The sequence below is a fragment of the Rhizoctonia solani genome, chromosome 14 (genome assembly GCF_016906535.1).
Source record: "Rhizoctonia solani chromosome 14, complete sequence".
Classification (NCBI taxonomy): domain Eukaryota; kingdom Fungi; phylum Basidiomycota; class Agaricomycetes; order Cantharellales; family Ceratobasidiaceae; genus Rhizoctonia; species Rhizoctonia solani.
This window is the reverse complement of record NC_057383.1, coordinates 1,664,918-1,682,742: the sequence shown is the minus strand read 5'-3', so window position 1 is coordinate 1,682,742 and position 17,825 is coordinate 1,664,918. Positions and strand designations below refer to the sequence as shown.

Sequence of the window (17,825 nt, the reverse complement as noted above, 5' to 3'; positions counted from 1 at the left end):
TCGTGGAGTGCTCCGTTGGATCCTAACAAGGAGGTTCCCAAAACCGGAGCACTCTAGAGCGCTCCAGAGATTTTGGGGACCCTGTAGAGATGCCAGAATGCTCTCATTTGGTTGCCATTGCTCCAAAGCACATATGGGTATGCACAAGTGTCACTTGAAGTGCTTCGAGAATTCACTTATTGCTTTATTGCACCACTTCCGTAGGGATTGACGCACTGGCAAATCATTTTGACGTTGCCAAGGGATAGATTGATTCGGCGGCTGGCGATTACACCCAACAGGTAAAATCGACTCCCAATTTAGCTTGTAAATGCCTCATTCACGAATATCCGTAGACCTTATTGTGCCTGCTGTATTGAATCTCGGTAGACAATACAATTGCCTCGTCGTGGTCATTTAGTTTTGGCCCTGGTTCGTTGAGCTGCCTGCTACCCCCTCTGTCACTCTCCCTCCGCCTCTAACCCTTGTCAATACCACAATGGCAGTCGTACCCACTGGTTTAACTATTGAGATTCCCCAACAGGTTTGCATTTTTCACGATGTAGATGTAATACATAGACTTACAGCGCATTTGTAGGCCACAGCAAAGCAAGGAGGGCCATTCTTTGGGGTGCACTGTGGCGTTGTAAACGGTGTCTACAATTCTGACGATTGGTATGTCGACGCACAAAGTCAAGGAAAAACTTACCAACAATAAATATTAGGACATACATACATACTCTGTTAAAATCAAGCGTGGCTCGCAAGTTCGTCGACCCCGTATTCGCTCGATTTGCCCTCTGGAACGCCGCTGTTTGGTTTCGAGAGACTGGTATTAGACTCAATGGTATATGCACAATTCAAAAGTTCTGGATGTTTTAACAAGATCTCTACGTGTAGATGATGCCGCCGCTCAACTTGGCGAACTACCATGCCCACCCCGACAAATTTTATCTGGCGAAATTTTCTCTGCTCTTTACCCCCGTGGGACTACCATAATCTACAATGATAACGATGTTATCCTACCGTACACTGGTCGTGAACCTCGACTTAGCCACGTCCTTATGATCCCTCGTGCCAACTTTAGTGACAACGAGAACGATGACGCCCTCAGCCATACTTGTGACGACAACAACGAACTCAACCCGTTTCTCTCAGGTACTGGTGTGGCCCCAGAGGCACCTTCGCAATCCAATACCACTGCTAGCAAGCTGGCAGGCACAATTCCTAATGCCGCGCCACCTTCTGCTACATCCGCTCACGAGATACGCTCCCATCCCAGTGCTCGAGGAAGGGCCGCAGCCACACGTCGTATCAGCCAAGTGTCCCCGCCTCCACCAACCATCGCCACCGCGCATTCGCGCCCTCCCTCCCCCCAACCCTCAACTTGGGTTTCTCGTGGCGACGATGATAGATGGGTCTTTCATCGATCAACATACGTCGCGAGTCCCACAATTGCCATGTCATCTCCCGAACGCTCTCCTGAATGTTCGCTTCCTGACAATCAGCCATCGGGCTCACAGCAATATACCAGCTCGCAGACGTCGATTTGTAGTAGCCTACAACTCACCGGCTCCCAGGAATCAACAAGCCAATCACAAGTACGCAATGTGATAGTACTTACCTTGGTACTCGACTCACTCGTTATCGTGTAGATTGTTAGTCGCGAGGCCCGTCATCGTATGCGCATTCTCAGCAACATGCGCAACAGGGACCCCAGCGTCGAATCCCAGGTTTGTACCGAAGTAATCCTTCACTTGCTTGCATCCAGTACGTGACCAGCTCAAACCACCTGGAATTCTCTCACGTTACGTTGTATCCTCTAGGTGATTTTACTGCAGAGGGCCTTGCAGAAATTATGAATGCTGTGGCAGACCAAGTCTCGGCAGTTTAATAGGAGATAGCTAGGCTCGATTTTTGTCGTAAGTATTGCTTGTGCAGGGCTGCGTTTGCACTATTACAATTTTGGTACCACACTCGTGGTTTTTTGGACGATTTTTGTTGTTCCCTCGTATTATTACCGTATCGCGTTCCAGAAAATTTTGTAAAAGCCCACTTATCAAGCATAAAATATATTCCACGCGGTAAAAGTCCGAGACAATGTCATAAATATAACACAACAAACTAGCGGTCGTATCGCACACAAAAACAAGTACCATACATAATGGCAAAGTTTGACAAACAACCTCCGAACCCCACCAGTTGATTGATGACTCGGAAATGACTGGACAGGGGAATCTACCACCAAACTTAGCTGTTGCCTGTATTCGGTACTCCTAAATCCGTCTATTTTTGTACCAAATTGGGTGACCGTCAATCAGTACATGTTTCTGTTGACAATCGACTAAGGGATGAGCTGTCTATATGACAAAGTGAACAAACTTAAGTATGTACGATATAACACAGCAGCATTTGTTGCTTCACTCTTCGAACATTCCCTCACTCACCGCTTACTATTGATAATTCTAATGTCCCAGGCAGCAGCGCTCGTACCCCCTGAACCCGTGTCAAAGCGGCGTCAACAACGCGCCACCAACCGACGCATCAACACAGCGGCAACTGAAGCCGATGCTGCTCTACGGGCTCACATTGAGGTTGTGGCTACCGAGATGGGCGTCCCAAAAGACGACGTCTTCCAACGCTTCACCTTGATCTCCCCAGTTGGAGAACAGCGCTCGCCTATGTGGTGGAACGGCTTGATAGCCGAGAAATCCTCCGAATGGAAGCAAGAATACGGTGGGTCGTACCTATCCAATCAACGCCATGAAAGAAACAAGCTTACCTGATGTTGTCTTAGTTGGACCGGGTCGACAGTACCTCTCTTGGGTGGCCCAACAGATTCGTGAGAAGGGACTTGCCCACGATCTTACCGACGAAGAAAAGACTCGATATGCAGAGCTAGCTGCAAAGACACGAGCTAAAAACAAGGATTCGAAAACCACCGGTCTCACTCGGAAACAGGCAGTAACATCAGCACAAGATGACCTTGTGCGGATACATAATCAGGTATGTAATACTTAGATCATCATGGACTATATTCAAAGATAAATAGCTTGAAACTCTGCATAATAAACTCGGACTTCAATATATGCTTGTCACGACACGCGGAAAGCTTGAGGACGACATGGCTCCCCTATATGCTAGCTCCGACAAGGTCGACACCTTCCTACAAGGCCATATGAATATGCCGATGAAAGACCTTTTGACGCACCTGGATTTCTATGTTATCGGCAAGGAAGCCAGTAAGCTACTTTTTATTCTTATTCTCGCAAAATCTGACGTTTGCGCATGCAATAGCCGGAGTCACCAAGATTCAGGGCAAAAAACAGGCACTTCGTAGCAGCGTTCGTACGAGATTAAAAAATTCTCTTTGTAAGCCATCCACCCTCGTTATATGTCGTGGATATGTTTGTTTCTCATTGAAATATTTTGCTAGCCAACACACTTGAGAAGATCGGAATCAACCCTTCAACTATTAGTTGTGTCAAGTACGCAAATTATGACAAAATGGTATATGACTACCGTATTGTCCTTGTCGGCTATCCTGTTACCTCGAATGGGCGACAGATGGTCCGGCCCAGCGATTTCCCCGGGGGTATAAAGGGGCTGATGCATGCTGATAACAAGCTTGCGTCCGAAGTTTGGCGCTTCGAGGAGCTGCCTGCTGACTCGCACAACGAATGGAAGCTGAAGTACGACAAGGCCATGGCTTACGATACCGAAATCCCCCCCGCACCATACATTCCGGTCCCTGGTAGCGAATTCAAGAAAGGATCGGTAGACCCTCCAACTACGGAGGATTCTGGGGTCTCTCGCAATGACTCTTGCAAGCGCAAGGCTCCCAAAGCCGAAATGGTGGCCAAGGCTAAGAGGAAGAACGGGAAGGTCAAATCCCGTGAAATTATCCATGATTCTGAGTCCGAAGCGGCGTCTGAACCACCTGAAGATGATTCGGACGGTGAACGCTCGTCAACAACAGATTCGGATGGTGAGGACGACTAGTTTAATCGACTGAGCGCTCCTAGCTGGAGTTTTGCGTGTGGTATATTTGTTTTTGCCTTGTTTATTTTTGGACATTTTTGTTGTTTTTCGTAAAGTATATTTCCGAGGCATGTACTTAGAACGAAAATTGACTACTTTGTGTAAGGTATTCAAGCATTACAAGATATAGAGTGGATGCAAGGTAAAGTCATCTATTAGCAAGTAGATCCCAGACGTTGGCTTACTCCTATATAAGCGCAAGGCAAAAAGCTAAACTGATTTGAACCGGTTGGATGAACTTATGGGTCGCATAAGTAGACAGACAAAATAATGTAATTGAAAATCAGCAGGCGTAATCTACACAACAATCGAATAGAAACGAGACAACTAGAGGTCGCAGATAATAGTAGCCATTTCGCAAGCATCCTGATAATGTCCAGCGTCCAATAAACAGCTATGCGCAAACGGAATGTGGAATGTCCGCACGTCATAGTCAGTACTTGCGAGCGTGGTGAGGCACAATGGGACACTGCCCCTCCCTCCCCCAGCCACCCGATTGCACGCCAACATTGCGACGTCACCCAGCACACAACCCATCAGGGCAAGCGTGAGCAAATAAAAGAATCTACGACACCATTGGGGCATGGCGATGTCCAGCGTACGAACGAGGGGCAGGTGGTCCACGAACGGGCATTACGACGGCGTCTGGGACGAGAAGGTCGGCGACGAGGAGGGGCGTGGAGTCGGTGGGTTCGAGGTGGAGGGGGGGGGCAATGGGCGTCTGAGCTGCGAGTAGCCACGACAGCACACGGGCGATACTGCGTCGTATAGTCATTACGACGGTATACTGGACACGGTTACGGAAGGCGAGGTTGGGAGGTTTGGCACAGCAAACAGATGCGTCTGTTTGGTGGAATCGTTTCAGTGAGGGAGCCAATGTAATATGTAATATGTATGAACTTACATTCACAACGAGGCGTCGACCATGTACCGGTGGGGACTGGGATATTGATTACGTTAGAATCGGTGATGGTGGAGACATCAAGACAGCTGTACGTACCTTAGTACAACAACCAAGTAAGTCGTCGTCTACGAGGGCGACACAGATGACCGAATAGACAATGAGGAATGCTGGACGTGAGCAGCGTCAGCGAACGCATCATTAACGATGACGATGCACGGAATCAACTTGCCATGCAATACACATACCACTACTGGTACCAACAAATAACGCCGACGGGGGAGCGATCTGGTCAACGGCAACGTCAGGATAAGCGGCTACATCGATGAGTAGAACTTACCGCGAGCCGTGTATGTAGTAACACCGAGCAAAACAAAACTCCCAGCCGTCAGTCCCCGAGGTAGTCGGGGGCACACAGGTCGTCGTCGGGACACACACGGACGCAAGCGAGAAAGACAGCTCAGACGATAGTCCAGACGACATAGCCAGCTCGGACGTAGTAGACACAATACATACAAGCGAGCAAGGGCAAACGAGTGAAAATCAGAGCGGAGACCATAGGAAGTACCCTCTGAGGGAGGCGGTGGAGGGCAGGGGAGAGACGATGGCGGGGAGAATGTCGGTGTCGAGGGGGGATATTATCTCGCGGTCAAATGAATAGCTGTCATTAGAAGAGCTTGGTACCTGCTTACCAACGCTTACCAATTGACAGGTCCACGGTGGACTGAGCGCCCATATCGCGTCATCGTCAAGCCGTTGGGGCGATGGCGTAATCCCGCGGGGCTTATCTCCGCGGTAAACAAAGGCGGGAGGCGGGCAGGAGGCGGGCGGCGCTTAACCACGGAGGTAGGGATCGCCGCAACCAACGGTGAGGGCGGCATCAATCGGTATCAGATGGCGGGATGATCGCTTCGAAGACGTCGGAAGCGATGATCAATCTGATGGCGTCGGCACGGTGTCGGCGGGGATCGGACGGCCCCCGAGGGATAATGATTATTAAAACCATTTATATAAATCACAGTAAATACAATATTCAAGTAGCTTGTATTCCTACCAAGGACCGCAATCTTTTCTGACGAACCCGGAGGCCGAATCCCACAGGAACTCAACGCTAAATGGCCTGCTTGGTCAGCTGTCCCTGGAAGGCTTTTAGCCTCTGGGGTCTTCGAGACACAGGTGATAGCTCCTGTATTTCCTGGAATCCGTGGTCCCTTTTATCCGATGGCCCGTATTATCTAATCAGTTGGAAGTATCCCATCCGTACATCATCCAACCACCATGAGCACGAAAGAAACAGACGCCGAACTCGAAGCAGCCGCCTTAAACAGAGTGTTAGAATCATTCAGGCACTATAGGCAATATTCTGTAAGCTACTCGTGTGATGATCTTCCGCGTAAATTAACTGGCCAAACCCCCGTTTCTCTTGATATGTTCATAATCTTAATCTTGGGCGGTGCTCACAAAGTTATCCGCGAACCAGCGTCGAAGGCAAGACTACCTGAAGCTTCCTGAGTCTGAACGGGTGCTTCTAGATTCCGTTGGCTGGAAACAAAAGGTTTCGCACATTGATGCGGCAATCGAGCGAAATGCCGAGTTTTTACTCAAGATTATCGATGATCCCATGATTTTTCAAGGAATGGATTTAGAGGGCGGTCATGGTCACGGTATGAGGTTCCACACTTTGAGTTTGGGCTGTTCCGAAAGCTCTGGCCTCAGGCGATCACGAGCATGACCATGGAGTGCACTCCCATGGGCCTGGACATAGTCACGATCATGATCATGGGGACCCTACCGGAGCTCGTGAACATGAGCACGAGCATGATCACAATCACAGTCACTCGGTGCAGCAACCTCGCCGGAGTAAGCGCTCTCCCCAGATGGATTTCGACATGGACAAAGTTCGTTCGACTTTGAAGCAATTTGTAAGAGACTGGGGTGTTGAGGTACGTAACAAATCACCTGGGTGTCAAACTTATAACCTATTTCCAACGCAGGGGAAAGTTGAACGTGATGCATGTTATGGGCCTATGCTGGATGCGCTCTGCGAATATTTCCACGACGTCCCAGTAGAGGAGCGGTAAGATAATGTTATTCATCCAGCGAAAGGAGCTAATACGCGATTTTCAGTGGTAACTTCCGTGTTCTCGTCCCCGGTGCTGGGCTGGGGCGCTTGGCCTGGGATGTAGCAGCCAAAGGTAAAGTATTATGTTTTAATATATAAATTTACCAAGGTCTGACCGTAGAATAGGATTTACTTGCCAAGGAAACGAGTTTTCACACTATATGCTACTCGCTTCCTACTTTGTCCTAAATCGGTATATATGTCTCGGGAATCCTATAACGATAGCTCGAGCTAAACTCATGGCCCAGAACACGAGCAAAATTTGAACACACCATTCATCCCTTTATCCACTCGATATCTAACACTGTATCCGCACGATCGTTGCTACGGGCCGTTCAAGTTCCGGACGTACTCCCCTCGGATTTACCCCCAGGATCTAATTTCTCTTTGGTCGCAGGTGCATACATCCTGTATGACTATTGCTATCTTAAACTGATCAAGATCTACAGGAGATTTCGAGGAAATTTACGGGGTCGATTCTGACCCTGAGGGGGGCCTGTCCTCCGAACCTGAACCTCATGCTGGCGAATGGGATGCGGTCCTGACATGTTTCTTTATCGATACTGCCAAGAACATCATCAGTTATCTCAAGACGATACATAAAATACTTGCCCCAGGAGGTGTTTGGATTAACCTTGGTGAGAAGCTAATGGAGTCCATATACAATAGCATAGCTGAAAATAGCCCAAGGGCCGCTGTTGTGGCACTGGGAAAACAACAACACAAATGATATGTCTATCGAATTGGATCTAGAGGAGGTCAAGGAACTTGCGCGTAAAATAGGATTTGAGATATATGTGAGTCCACCCGTGGAAATGTTGAACCGTATCTCAATTTATGCGGTACAGAATGAGCGAACAATACCAACAACATATACGGGAAATTCGGAGTCTATGTTGGGATACGTATATCAGGCGTCTTTCTGGACTGCCACCAAGAGACCGGCACAGCAGCAGCAATAGCCACAGACCGCCGGGCGACTTCTACCCCCTTCTATATACGCAGCTCCAGTACACATTGTCACTTCACTATGACCAGAAAAATTGACATTCGAACACGATTACCGAACAGCTTGACAACGACAACGCAACTAAAGGGGAATTGGAGAATGAATGGACAAGGCTACAAGACGCATTCAGCATCTAATACAACATAAAACAATATTGAAAGAAAACGAGAAACACAAATTATGGGCACTTTCCATCTATCAATCAGGCCATTTCAATATCGTTTCAAAGATTAACATCTGCCCGTTCAAGGGATGAAGACGACCAACACAACATTAACATACAAGTGGTCAAGTGTGTTTTCCGCGTCGTTGGCCAAGAATGGGACACGCTCCTTGGCAATATGACCTTGCTCAGGAGAATGAAGAAGCGTGATATTCTCTTCAGCCAAGGGGACAGCTCCCCCGCGTTGAACCTTTTCTGCCAACTCAGCATCTTCCTCATGCTCTCCGCGGCGCTGATAAATCTGAAGCTGGGTATCGCGAGTAAGGGAACGAGAACGACCAGCACGTTTGAAGGGAGTCGCGGATTGAGGACCACGGTTTGAATCCAGAATCAATGCCGGCTTATCGACAGGCCAGATGTAGCCACCAGCACAATAACGGAGCTGGGGTTGGAGTTTGTAAACTTTGACCGCGTGATACAGGATTGCATCAGCACCTTTAAGCTAAATCCCCAAATCGGGAGTCAGTTATGATATCATAGTCACGTGGATGCATATGCACATACATAGGGGGCGAGTGAGTCAGCTAGCACATCGCTAGGGCTGACACCATACTCATGTGAGAGGAAGAAACCAAGGTTCTTTCCACGCGCGTAGTTGAGCAAGTCGGCGAGCGCATCGAGAAGTGCATCACTGGGAACCATGAGCGGGTGGCTGGACGGGCCGTAAGAGCGTTGATAGACGTGCCAAGTCATGGCGACGCGGTGTCCTTTTTCGACTTTTTGTACCTCCCAGTCACAGTTAGTCTTCCACGCTTGCCACTCAAGCTCGTTGGCTTTGGAACCGAGGCGGCTATAGAAGCGCTCCTCCTTGCCCTCGCACCCAATAACTAGTGTACCTCCGCGATAATGAACAGGAAGAGTAACCATGATTGTCGCAACAACACCCTCAGGGAAGACAGCATCATGAACCGGGCGAGTGTAGGTACCGGATGGGTGAATGTGGAGTTTATCTCGAACCGCAAGGAGGTGATATCCTTGAGCTAGTTTGGGGAACAAGGTTGCCTTCACAATGTCAAGTACGGGGTGAGACGAGAGCTCCATTGAGACGGCTAGCGGACGCCCGGAAGGGTAAACAAGTGAACGACGGTGCGGTGGGATAAATTGACCCGCAACCAACGCATTAGGGTTTTGGATATTTCCGGGAGGCGGGGGAGTAGGATAAAGCACGGTGCCGGCAGGGACAACGGCACCAGGACCAACCATAGGTGACGAAGGATTGGTGAAGGTGCTGTATTGCTGGCGGGGAGTGGGCATCGTCATGCTGTTACGGACGGGTGGCGCGGAGCCGGTCCGGGCAGGAGGTACAAATCTCTCTTCAGGTTCGCAGGCGCTGATGAGTGCATCGAATGCTGGCGAAGTGCCAAACTCGTCCTCGAGTGGGAGACGGAGGCCATATGATGCTCCATTCTGGGGGGTTAGGGTACAAATATCAATATGAAATATGCTAATATTACTAGATTAGGGAGTGTGCGTACGTCGGTCTGGAAGAAGAGATTCAGAGGATCAGAGATGGGGATGGTGCCAGATACGGTGAATGGTTGATTCTTGGTAGCCTGCAAGGGTGATATGAGTATCGCCCAAACAAAATCATAAACTGATCAGGACATACCAAGAAGCGATCGACGGACTCTTGGAATGCTCGGTCCATGGCCGGATCACGAGGCGGCGGTTGTTGCGGGGCGCGCACGATGGTCATCATCTTGGGCGAGAGTAAGAGAGAGGTGGTGGGAGAAGTTTGTGTTCAGGAGAAGCTCAATCGCGGCTTAAAGTATCAGTCTGTGGCAGGGCCAAGGGCGTTAAACACAGGCTGGTTCCGTGGTGATGGGCGAGTGCAAGTGATGAGGTCAAGTGAAGTGTGGCGATGTTAGCAAAAAACGGAAGAGTCGGTAGAATAGCAACTCAATGGGCTGTGGTCGTACAAGCACAGATCTCAGCTGCAGATTGCTCACACAAAGAGCACGGGTTGTGGGGTATCGATTGGTCATCGATGTCCTCTGTTGTCTCTAAATAGTAATTTCATATTCAGCCTTTATATGTGCGGCGCGCTTTGTTCGTGCGGAGCCAACGGAAGCAATTCGGTCTATCATCCCATAAATGGTGTCAAATTATTGTTGTACTTTTGTTTTACACAGAGGGTATAATAGTTCGCAATCCTCGCAACAAACATCCCATAGAGAAATAAATTCGTGACAATACATTAAAGTTTACCAGCACCCGCGTTGGCAAGTACGTATTTCTTGACGTCCTCGGCCTTCTTCAATCGATAGAAGTAGTCTGGTTTAAAGAGTTCATTGGTAAAGTTGTGTGTTGCCCACTCAGCAACTGCGCGCCCGGCAGCAGCGGCAGCGGCAATCTCAGCAGCTTTAGCAGTATCGTACTTTGACTTAGCAACAGCTTCGATGTTGGCAAAATCACCGTTCACCCAAGATCGATTGTCCTTAAGGCGGTATCCTTTGTACTGCCCAATAACCGCATTGACTGCATCCGTCTTATTCTTGGCCTCAATCTCGAATACATTGGCCTCTGACAGAATCGAACCTGAAGATGCATATACATAAGTGGGGCAGTGACATGTTTCGACAATTATAACTTACTCTCAATACCCATGCCAAGGAAATATTGCAATTTCTCTTCGGGATCAAGCAAGCTAGCTTTATAGTAGTTGTTGAAAACGTGGGCTTTGCCGAAACGGAGACGAGGTGAGCGCTGCAGCGAATTCAACCAAGCATTGGCGTGGAAGGAAACGCGGAGGCGGCCAATATCACCAGGTCCAAGATTATTGGCATCGCTAATAATAAATAAAAGATCAATATAGCACTCGAATATAAGGTCCTAATAGCATACTTGTTCCCGACCAAGTGAGACTTGTCGTGGTTGTAGACCAGGCAATGGGACATAGTGATTAGGTCGGCACCCTCCGTAATATCAATGGCACCGTCATGACGTTGAACCTTCTTGCCGAAGATTGTCGGCGCTTCCGTATCGGGATGGAGCCTAAAAGTTCAAGTTCAATAACAAAAAAAAAAAATCAAAGTTCAACGCAGGAGCTTACCCGTCCGAGATAGTCAAGTGGTCAAACCACACGTTGGTTGAAGTGACTACTCCGATCGCGTCGTAGCGAGAGTTCCAATTCCCAGTAGAGCCATCGGTGGGATCCCATTCGGGAAACAAATCAATTGGAGCGTAAACCTCGAAATCCTGCATGATGACGTTGTTGGTTTGGTTGATAGCGATAGCGATATCTTCTAGGCGAGCAACCTGTTTTTTTCGCTTCGGTTTACCGATAATGCTCGTATTGTTGCCAATCTTGATTGAGATTTGAGCAGTTTGTACGAGGGAAGAGTTGTATCTCGCAGATTCCTGAAGTTGGAGGACCTGGAGTCGGGCCTGATCTGTTGGATCCGATGAGGCCTTGAGTTGGTTTAGGAGAGTTTGATTGAAAGAATCAAGGTAGTTTTGCCAGGAGTAAACAGTGCCATTCGAATAGTACTTTTCAGTAGCCACCTGGCCATTGGGAAGGTAGTTCCCGGAGATAGCGCCATCTGTAAACCTTATGCTTAGCTGGGGCTTTGGCCGAGTTTAGGGTGTCACCTACCGATGTAAATAACCTTGGGAGAGTGGGGTTTCCCCCTGTTGTTCAGAGCCGTCTTGAACTCGTTGAAATTCTTCACGGTATAGGTGCTTGATGGAGGTGCACCACGCCCACCAGTCGTCTTGGTGCCTGTTCACGTCGTCAGTATATGCGTGGTACATGTATGCACCTAACTTACCAAAACCCCAAATCTCAGGGTCCTTAGCGGCGGACGCCAGCCCAATCCCAGTCAAAACAGTTGCGAGGATAGTAGGTTTAAATCCAATCATATCAGCGTCGATCGAAAACTAGAAAATGCAAGGGGGACGGGAGCGCAAGCCTATAGACCAGATAGACCAGAGTTTTCGCCCAGTTTTATATGTAGAATGAACCTAGACTCAAGTATAGTACATTGCGACAATTACGCACCTAATTCACTCCCGATAACCTGCCGGCATGAAAATTACTTGGCAGGACATGGTTAGGCACAGTTGGTAAATCCTCTACATCATATCACCGCATCACGAGGGCCTATTGAGAAGAACTTAGCAAGACCGTGATGGCCGGGCCGCTACTACTGGCACCCAACGGACCGGTGCCTGAATGCGAAAATAGTAGGAGAGAGTAGAGCTAGTCTGAACGATATATGCGAGGCAGCAAGTCAAGGACTGTGGAAAGGTGGATCGGGCAAGCGACTTTGGTACTCGAGAAGATAAGCTAAGTAACGCTTGAGTTTGACAAACATGCTAATCAGTCTTCTGGGCCCTGTCGTAACTTCCACGAATTTCTGGTTACTCAGCGATATATTGATTGTGAGATATTAATAGTCCAGCGAAGTGGGCTAGCAAATAGCAAACCCCGTGCTACAATTCAGCTCGTCCTCGAATGGAAGTAACATCTTCGATGTCGACTGCCTTGCACGGCAAAACCACCTGAGCGTAGGTATCGTGACTTGGCTTCTCTCCAAAAAAAGAGAACATCAATTGACGGTATCGTATATCCAACCGAGCCTTGCAAATTCTCTATCAAACATGGTCCCTCGTCTGAAGATTATTCTCGCGTGGATGGCACACGCGGGAACATTTGCAGGGTGTACCTAACCTGCCCAGGTCGGGTAAGCGAAATAGCCCAATACCCAGTGTGTGGCAATTATGTGGTTGATCCTTACAACGCGGATGCAAGTCGGGACACACTTATTGGGCCCAATACGAGCGGGCCGGCCATCGGGGCCAAGTACGCAACTCGATATTCTTACGACATTGGGACGGAGGCCAAGATCTGAGTTATCTGCGGGCCGGAGGAGGGCGCATCCATGTTTTGTACTTGTCCCTCATGTCCAAGCACGGGTATACCAAGTCGAGACAATTGACGGCTGAATCACCACCATCACAATTTGAAGCAAGAAAAAAATAGAGCGGATGTTTTCTTGAGAATAGAAGGAAAGAGAAGCGATGTGTAGCAAAATATACGGAGGGTGGGGTGCGTGCTTCACACAGCATCCATCATCGACGTGTGGGGAATGTTGTGAGGAAGGGTCAATGACCTCGGCGAAGTCGAAGCCAGATAACCCCAGCCCGGGACCTCCAATCACGTGACTTTAGGTGCCAAAACATTATTCACGGCACGGTGTTTTACCTTCAAAGGGTCAGTGTTGTTACAAGATTATATTTCTAACGCTAAGATACTGCGCCCTCGCGTCAAGCATAAGTAACTTATACCATGGCTTAATGACAGTTTAAGTTTACCCTCGGCTTTTTTGAGACTGTTTAAGCATGATGATGACTAGTCTATCGATTAGCTCAACAACCAGCAAGTATATCTTCTACATGTAAACAAAAATAGAGAGAAGCCTTTCTGAGTAATACTAAATTTTTACGTTGAAGTACTATATAGATTTCATATACGTTTTGTCCCGATCCAAGAGACAAGTCTTCAACATATGTGGTGATTTAATTCTTTCACTATAGTCCCAAGCAGTCGTCTAAACAAGATATAGCTTGCTTTTATCTGTTCGCGAGGCTGTACTGCGTTAAATTATAGACGAATACATGAGTTCGAAGTGAGAATCGCGCAGTTCGGAATATCTCGGTGTAGATAGAACACCGGAATTTCAAGCCATTAAAATTACAGCACGGAGACCACAATATAACGACCGAAATGGACTTGTGATATCGCAGCTAGGTGATGAGCAACCCCAGACCGGATCTGCGGAGCCGTATGGAACACATGCAAACCTGGTCCCAGCGCAGCCAAAACTACCAGGTGGGCTAGCTATAAGCGAGTTACTTTCTTCATTCTATTGTGTCTATCGTAGTCGATACTGGCATAAAAAAGGCCAATATTGTAAATTAAGCTTATGCGGTGTTCAAGCCAAGGACGGTTCGAACTCAGTGCTGCATATCTGGGTCATTTAGCGCTTCCAAGCTGCTACCGTTGTAGTGCCAACATATATGGTGCCAATCGGATCCATTGCTTGCTCCCAAGATAATTTTTTAGTGATTCCAAGTCGTGCGCAAGCTTCACATTAGTATATATTACACCACTACTGTAACATTCCGGCTTAATCTTAGGACTAGTACTAACGTGCTGTGAGGTTTCACTTATCGTCCACTCCTGTGAATACGAACGTCGATGGCGACCGTGTCATCGAGGTAATGACAATCCGTAAAACACTCGATTGTTGTGGTTCGAAAGTAAAGACAGTTATCAGAGAATCCCCCCGGGACCTTGTAAGGTCAACGGGGTTCGTACATGAGTAAGCGGAACAACCCAAACGAGAGTATATAGTTAGAAATCAGATACAAGCAACAACGATGATAAGGGTGGGCCGAGGTGGTAAGTCGGGTGAGCGTGGCCGACTTGATTATGTAAGAGGCTCGCATATAATAGAGTTAATATACGAATATCGTGCATTCCTTACACGTGCACAGTCGTTCAATTCATACGTTTCAGCTAATTTACATTCCCCGCGAGGTGAGAAATTAATTGTACTAATTTACTCCATATCACTCAACAGGGTCACCTTCATAGGCATCATGGGCTCCTTGCTGGTCGTCGAGTCAGGATACTGGATATGAGGCTTGATAACGCCAGCGGCCTTCCATTTGATCTGCTCTTCGGATAGGTCAAAGTTGAAGTTCGATATCAAAGTTGAAAGGATCGTCTCTGCGTCTGTTGCTTCAGTACGTGGATGCTAGCTTGCCACAAAAGAGCTACGAACTCATCTCTAGCAGTGCAAACTTCATCCCTCTATAACACTATCTGTCAAAAAAGTTCTTGTGGGAAAGTAGAAGACTAGTACTAACGGGCACGATCGCAATCCTCCAGAGAACGTCATACTACCGATTAGTGAGACCAGTGGGTACATCTTTATTCGAGGCTCATGCTCACATCGATGAGTAGACACTGGGCATTCGAGCATCAGACACACTTTCCAGCAAGGGTTTAAGCCAACGGTCAGGCCTAAACTCCCCAGCGTCGGAGCCCCAGGTCCGCCTAAAATACCGTGTTAAGGAAGTTGCATCGTGCGACCGAGTGACTCACTCGTCTCGGTTTGCTGCCCGGAAGGATATATATACAGCGGTGCCCTTCGAGACATTTATAGTCGACGACATGAGCTTTCCATCCTTGCTCTTGATTGGATAGTAAAGGGGCAGCGTCCAATCCTTGGCCGCGATGCGGACCACAAGTGGTGCTGGAGCATAGATCCTTAAAGATTCTCGGCACACTGCGTCTAAGTAGGGGAGTGAATTGAGCTGGTCGTAATCAAGATCCTTTCCATGAGAGCGATATGCTCCACGGATCTCGTCTCGGAGTTTTGCTTGTACTTCCTGGTGCTCAGCCAGTAGGTTGATCGTACAAGATAGAGCAGAGCTGTAGATTTATATTGGGTACCATTTCAGCATGCAAGGAAAGGGCCAATGTTGTCCTTACCTTGTTGTATCATGTGCTGCAAATAATAAACCACTAAGTGCAGTGATCAGTATATGTCAGGAATTGAAGTATCAATACCTACTTGACTTGGCACAAGAGTTCTTCTTCGGTCATTCGGTCTTGAGGTGCGCTTGCAAGATTTCGCTTTACTAGTTATCATTTCCATTTAACTGAACGATAAGAGTGAAAGTCAGTGGAACTACATACAGAGCCCCGTCATCATATCTTTTCCAGCCGCTATTCCCGAGTCTAGGGTTCCGTTTTCTAGTGCCTCTTTCTTGTTCTTCATGATTTCGGTAGCCTTTGTTGACAGTGATGAACGCTGTGCCCACAGATTGTTTGTTTGGTACTGACCGTATTGTGCATAGTATCAGCCACGTCTTTCAGCTTTTGTGCAGGAGGGTGAGCAATGTGTTCTACTACTGCTCGTCGAAAGGATGCCGGGCCTAGTCGAGTTAAAAACGCAATGAATGGATGAAGATACCACATCTCTGATATCAATGCACTTCGAAAGTAATTAGAGAAGTCAAAACCACTGGTATGTGCGTATACTCACAAAACATCACGAGAAGCGGCCAGGTAATCTGGAACTTTGCCTTCCAATATGCCAAAAGAATGGCCAATTCCTGACAAGGCTGTTAATTCCACAGCTACACACACAAGTTTATTTAAAACATACCTGCTTGACCAATGATCTCGAGGGAAATTAAATGGATCCATTTAAAAAGATCAACAACCCCTGTGTTACCCCCATTTACTTGTACTTCGGATGCCACAATTTCATGAAGCTAGATCACGATATGCTTTCAGGACTTGTATGGCGTGAAACGAAATGGCATGGGTTACCTTTCGTGCAATTGATGTCATAGTAGGAGTCTTAGTGTGGGGGGCATCAGTTGCAGCTGCTGAGAACAATATAGGGCATGGAGTGGGGCATTACCACTTCGCATAGGAGTCATTTTAGTGAATTTTGTAGCAAAACTATACAACATTGACCCGCTCACTCACAGTTACGAACGTGACTCGCTGTAGATACCGGATTCAATATCTGTAAATGTCTTCAGCTCTGCCCGATCTATTGGTTGCTAAACATGATCTATACCTTGCGCCGTGTTTTGTGTTCTTGTCCTGGCAGCAATGAGCTATGGCTAATACTACTGCCGGCTACCCAACATACCATGAAGTGTGGCTACTACTGGCCCAAGGACAAGCTTTACCCAGCTGAATACGGGCACTCAAAAACAAGTAACTCAGACTTGTTATGTGAACCTACGTATTAAACCAACTAGTTTGTTTGAAGTCGTAGTATCCTTTGACCAAAACTTCTTGGATTGCCCGGGGGTCAGATATCCACAGTTCGGTTGTCTGTTTGAGAGATAAAGCTATCATATAAGGCTTTAGCGGCACGCCAATGATCGACTTACTCCAAGCGGCCCTTGTATCCGACATGCCGAACCATAGGACTTCATTAGATCATCCTGAAATGCAAGGCCTCTCTCATCATCGAACATGTCACAAGCGCTACCTGAGTGGCAAATTAAGCCCAACTAAATGGCACATTGAGGATTATTACATACCCCAAACCATAGAAGATGGGGCTGGTCCATCAATTGTCGAAATATTAGACTTAGTGGTTGATTTTGTGCGGAACGCCAGTGCGCCTACTGCTCCGGAAATGATGAGTAAAAGGTAGTAAAGCTGGCTCCATTGAGAGTTGTCAAGCTGAAGTAATGTCGAACCAAAGTTTCTTGTAGTAGATATTGACATCGCAGGTGGCAACTGGGTGTATGTGACAACCCCGAGATTGGGAGATAGGACATAAGCAAGCTGCTGGTCGCCCTATATATAGCTTGATCCAGTGGTATTATATTCGAATCGTAAGATTTGGAGCGAAACGCATCTAGTCGCAAGATTATACATATTTGGTAGAGTCCGATGAACTTACCGCTTTCAACTAGTACCAGGCGGGTATTGAAAAGCACCTAAGCCCGATAGAGTCCTCTTGGAGATCTCTGGGGGCTTTATGACCTATCAGAATTTTCGGTA

The 17,825-nt window shown here is 47.7% G+C and overlaps 7 protein-coding genes across 7 annotated transcripts; 3 read left to right on the top strand and 4 right to left on the bottom strand.

Moving 5' to 3' along the window:
- Positions 1-478: 478 nt before the first annotated feature.
- On the top strand, positions 479-1,873 carry RhiXN_11147 (uncharacterized protein; the record flags this gene model as incomplete). Its single annotated transcript, XM_043330962.1, has 6 exons — positions 479-523; positions 578-654; positions 705-826; positions 880-1,580; positions 1,635-1,749; positions 1,806-1,873. 6 exons carry the CDS (start codon positions 479-481, stop codon positions 1,871-1,873), a joined length of 1,128 nt encoding a protein of 375 aa, XP_043186307.1.
- A 574-nt stretch (positions 1,874-2,447) lies between these two features.
- RhiXN_11146 (uncharacterized protein) lies at positions 2,448-3,981 on the top strand (the record flags this gene model as incomplete). Its single annotated transcript, XM_043330961.1, has 5 exons — positions 2,448-2,715; positions 2,777-2,985; positions 3,032-3,221; positions 3,277-3,351; positions 3,416-3,981. The coding sequence occupies 5 exons, from the start codon at positions 2,448-2,450 to the stop codon at positions 3,979-3,981; spliced, it is 1,308 nt and encodes a 435-aa protein (XP_043186306.1).
- A 604-nt stretch (positions 3,982-4,585) lies between these two features.
- Positions 4,586-5,404, bottom strand: RhiXN_11145 (uncharacterized protein; the record flags this gene model as incomplete). The annotated part of the gene is made up of 4 exons (XM_043330960.1): positions 4,586-4,863; positions 4,925-5,010; positions 5,054-5,209; positions 5,262-5,404. 4 exons carry the CDS (start codon positions 5,402-5,404, stop codon positions 4,586-4,588), a joined length of 663 nt encoding a protein of 220 aa, XP_043186305.1.
- Positions 5,405-6,199: 795 nt separating this feature from the next.
- On the top strand, positions 6,200-8,005 carry RhiXN_11144 (uncharacterized protein; the record flags this gene model as incomplete). Its single annotated transcript, XM_043330959.1, has 10 exons — positions 6,200-6,286; positions 6,387-6,585; positions 6,638-6,864; positions 6,916-6,998; positions 7,049-7,116; positions 7,170-7,236; positions 7,292-7,440; positions 7,493-7,681; positions 7,734-7,840; positions 7,892-8,005. 10 exons carry the CDS (start codon positions 6,200-6,202, stop codon positions 8,003-8,005), a joined length of 1,290 nt encoding a protein of 429 aa, XP_043186304.1.
- A 292-nt stretch (positions 8,006-8,297) lies between these two features.
- On the bottom strand, positions 8,298-9,974 carry RhiXN_11143 (uncharacterized protein; the record flags this gene model as incomplete). The annotated part of the gene is made up of 4 exons (XM_043330958.1): positions 8,298-8,717; positions 8,780-9,682; positions 9,751-9,828; positions 9,885-9,974. The coding sequence occupies 4 exons, from the start codon at positions 9,972-9,974 to the stop codon at positions 8,298-8,300; spliced, it is 1,491 nt and encodes a 496-aa protein (XP_043186303.1).
- Positions 9,975-10,472: 498 nt separating this feature from the next.
- Positions 10,473-12,136, bottom strand: RhiXN_11142 (pectate lyase; the record flags this gene model as incomplete). The annotated part of the gene is made up of 6 exons (XM_043330957.1): positions 10,473-10,813; positions 10,870-11,063; positions 11,120-11,269; positions 11,328-11,817; positions 11,871-11,996; positions 12,046-12,136. 6 exons carry the CDS (start codon positions 12,134-12,136, stop codon positions 10,473-10,475), a joined length of 1,392 nt encoding a protein of 463 aa, XP_043186302.1.
- Positions 12,137-14,841: 2,705 nt separating this feature from the next.
- Positions 14,842-17,546, bottom strand: RhiXN_11141 (cytochrome P450 family protein; the record flags this gene model as incomplete). Its single annotated transcript, XM_043330956.1, has 18 exons — positions 14,842-15,011; positions 15,067-15,095; positions 15,152-15,184; positions 15,237-15,341; positions 15,390-15,719; positions 15,780-15,812; positions 15,862-15,928; positions 15,987-16,080; positions 16,134-16,284; positions 16,336-16,405; positions 16,459-16,567; positions 16,626-16,684; positions 16,788-16,827; positions 16,882-16,907; positions 16,957-17,000; positions 17,053-17,144; positions 17,204-17,304; positions 17,357-17,546. 18 exons carry the CDS (start codon positions 17,544-17,546, stop codon positions 14,842-14,844), a joined length of 1,743 nt encoding a protein of 580 aa, XP_043186301.1.
- Positions 17,547-17,825: the final 279 nt, after the last annotated feature.